Raw genomic sequence first — 2,665 nt, 5'->3', positions numbered from 1 at the left:
GGATCTAGCGAGCATGCTTTGTTCAAGTCGGTGAAGTCAATGCACATCCTCCAGGACGGAGGCTTTGGAACGAGTACAATGTTGGCTACCCACTCGGGATAAGTGATCGGGCGGATGTGCCCAATTGCAGCCATTTTCTTCGCCTCCCCTCGAACGAACTCTCGGCGATCGGAGGATAAATGCCGAGTCTTCTGAACGACCGGTTTTGCCACGGGATCTACAGCTAACTTGTGGCAGATTACAGTTCGATCAATCCCGGGCATATCTTCAGGCCCCCATGCAAATATATCAGCGAATTCCCGAAGGATCGCCAACACTTCCAGTCGTAATTCAGGGGTGAGGGCCCGACCGATCTTTATCTTCCTCTTCGGTCATTCCTCAGACAAAGGAACCTCCTCTATTTCCTCAGAGGGATCGGGTTGTTCCTTCCGGTCTTTGACGGCTTCCTTGACGATAGTGTTCACTCGGGAAGAACCAGCATCACGCCGATTGACGGCCCGGGAATAACATTTTCTCGCCGATTGCACGTCACCTCGTAAAACTCTGACATCGGCCGGGGTTGAGAATTTCATGCATAAATGAGGCAACGAAATGATTCCGCCGACCCTCATAATAGCCGGTCGGCCCAAAATAACATTGTGGACGCAATGGAGGTTGACCACAACAAATTCTAACTCCGTCTTTACTGGCTTTGGTGGGGTTCCAAGCTCGACCAGGAGCACGATCTTTCTCTCGGGGCGTATGGTAGCCCCGGTAAATCCTGACAAAGGCACGCCGACCGGAATCAGCTCTCGCTTGTCCAACTTTAGCTTCTCAAACACGTCCAAATAAAGGACGTTCACACTGCTCCCGGTGTCCACCATCACTCTCTGGACATCGGTCCCCATGATGTCAATTGTGGCAACAAGAGCTTCCATCCCATTGTCTCCGCTTTCCGGCTGGTCTTCAAGAGAGAAGGTAATTGGCTCCATCTTCTGCCTCTTACCGGTTTCCCGGGAGTCGACGATCGCGACCGGGCAACTTTCCCGAGCCTGGGAAGCATCTTCCAAACCTCCAAATATAACATGGATGGCCAGTTTGGATGTTGGTCGGCTACTCGATGGTGGATCGGGATCTCGTCGATCCTGATCTTTCCGGTCAGAGCGATGATGGGTTCGCCTATGATCTTTTCTCTCGCCCACTCGTTTGTTCTCTTCTCTCTTGCCGAAACATTTGTCCAACTTTCCGAACTGAAGTAAATCTTCCAACAGCTGTTTTAAATGCATGCACTCCTCAGTGTCATGCCTAGCACACCGATGATACGCGCAATGTTTTGACTTATCCGGCCCATCCGATCCCGGATGGGGTAGACGAATAAGATTGCAGGACTGGGCATATTGCATGGCCTCCGCCGCAGATCGGTTTAACGCCGTGAACTCTCTCGGTCGGGTTCGAGGTCGGGGATGATCTTCAACCGACCGACGCCCGACCGGAAGGCTTTCGGGATGATGTGCCGACCTCTTGTGACCTCTTGACGGCATTTGCCTCACCGGCGTTGGCATAGTCTGTCACTCTACGGAGGGCTTCTTCATAAGTAGCAGGCGGATGGAGTATAAAATCCTGGTACAAATAACCAGCTCGAAGAGAAATGTGCAGCATGTGAATGGCCGTCAAGTCGTCTATCGGCTCGACCTCCCCGACCGCCGCCTTCCACTTGACTAGGAATTCGGTCAAGCTTTCCCCCTCTAACTGTTTAGCCTTCTCGAGATACATGTAAGGCTTCTGGATAACCTTGGAGGTTACAAACTTTCGGTTGAACTTCATAGCCAAACTGGCAAATCAGAGATAGAGCCTGGTTGCAATGTCCTGAACCATTCCGCCGCTCGACCAGTGAGCGTGGAATAGAAAGCTCTGCACATCACGGCGTCAGATACGCCCATCATCAACATGTTGCCATAGTATGTATTGACATGAACTTCTGGGTCTGTTCGCCCATCATATTCCTTATTCCCGAGGATGTGCAAATTGAGCGGGTAAGGCTGAGCCATAATCTCCGCCGTGAAGGGTGTCCTCATGAACGAGGCTGTATGATCAGTAAGAGGCCTTACAGCGTGCTCGTTCTGCCAGCGAGTGAATTCTGCCCGGAGTTCATTCAGCATTTGTAACACCCCGAAATTTTTAAACTTTTGAAACTTATATGATAAAGGCAAGTTCTCATTAAATCCCAAAACATAATATAAACAGTACAGGGTGCTATGCCACACCTGAGTTAGAGAACTCAGGTGCACAGGCTAACTAACTAATATCCTCAACAAAGTAAAAGCATAAGCATGGCACGCAGGCCGAAAGGGAAAACTGTCTACTTCTACGTTCCACGATTCTAGCGCGCTCCAGAGTCTACTCTTCTGTGCCTGAAAGCCAAATATATCTGTTCAGCGAGAGATGCTGGTAACCCACTCCAACGCGTTGAAATACAATACATATAGATATATACATAGATATACGAAAACCATTTCGAAGCATGAAGATATATCCTAAGAGACTCTAGCTTTCAAAACAGGGAATAGACTCGACAAATAGGGATAAGCACAACCAACAGTCATAACCAAGCATGCACAATTCACAGGTGTAGGGAACAGACACGACAGATAGAGATAGGCACAGCCAATAGTCATAATCAAGCATA

At 49.4% G+C, this 2,665-nt stretch overlaps 1 protein-coding gene across 1 annotated transcript; it reads right to left on the bottom strand.

Annotated features, from left to right (window-relative positions):
• Window positions 1-371: 371 nt before the first annotated feature.
• LOC109177109 lies at window positions 372-2,138 on the bottom strand. Its single transcript, XM_019326417.1, has 3 exons — window positions 1,852-2,138; window positions 1,498-1,810; window positions 372-1,250 (listed from the first exon to the last, which is right to left on the bottom strand). The coding sequence occupies exons 1-3, from the start codon at window positions 2,136-2,138 to the stop codon at window positions 372-374; spliced, it is 1,479 nt and encodes a 492-aa protein (XP_019181962.1).
• Between the last annotated feature and the right edge of the window lie 527 nt (window positions 2,139-2,665).

This window comes from Ipomoea nil, unplaced genomic scaffold, assembly GCF_001879475.1.
Source record: "Ipomoea nil cultivar Tokyo-kokei standard unplaced genomic scaffold, Asagao_1.1 scaffold0794, whole genome shotgun sequence".
Taxonomy (NCBI): Eukaryota; Viridiplantae; Streptophyta; class Magnoliopsida; order Solanales; family Convolvulaceae; genus Ipomoea; species Ipomoea nil.
Note: the sequence above shows the minus strand (reverse complement) of the source record. Positions and strands in the feature narration are given on the sequence as shown.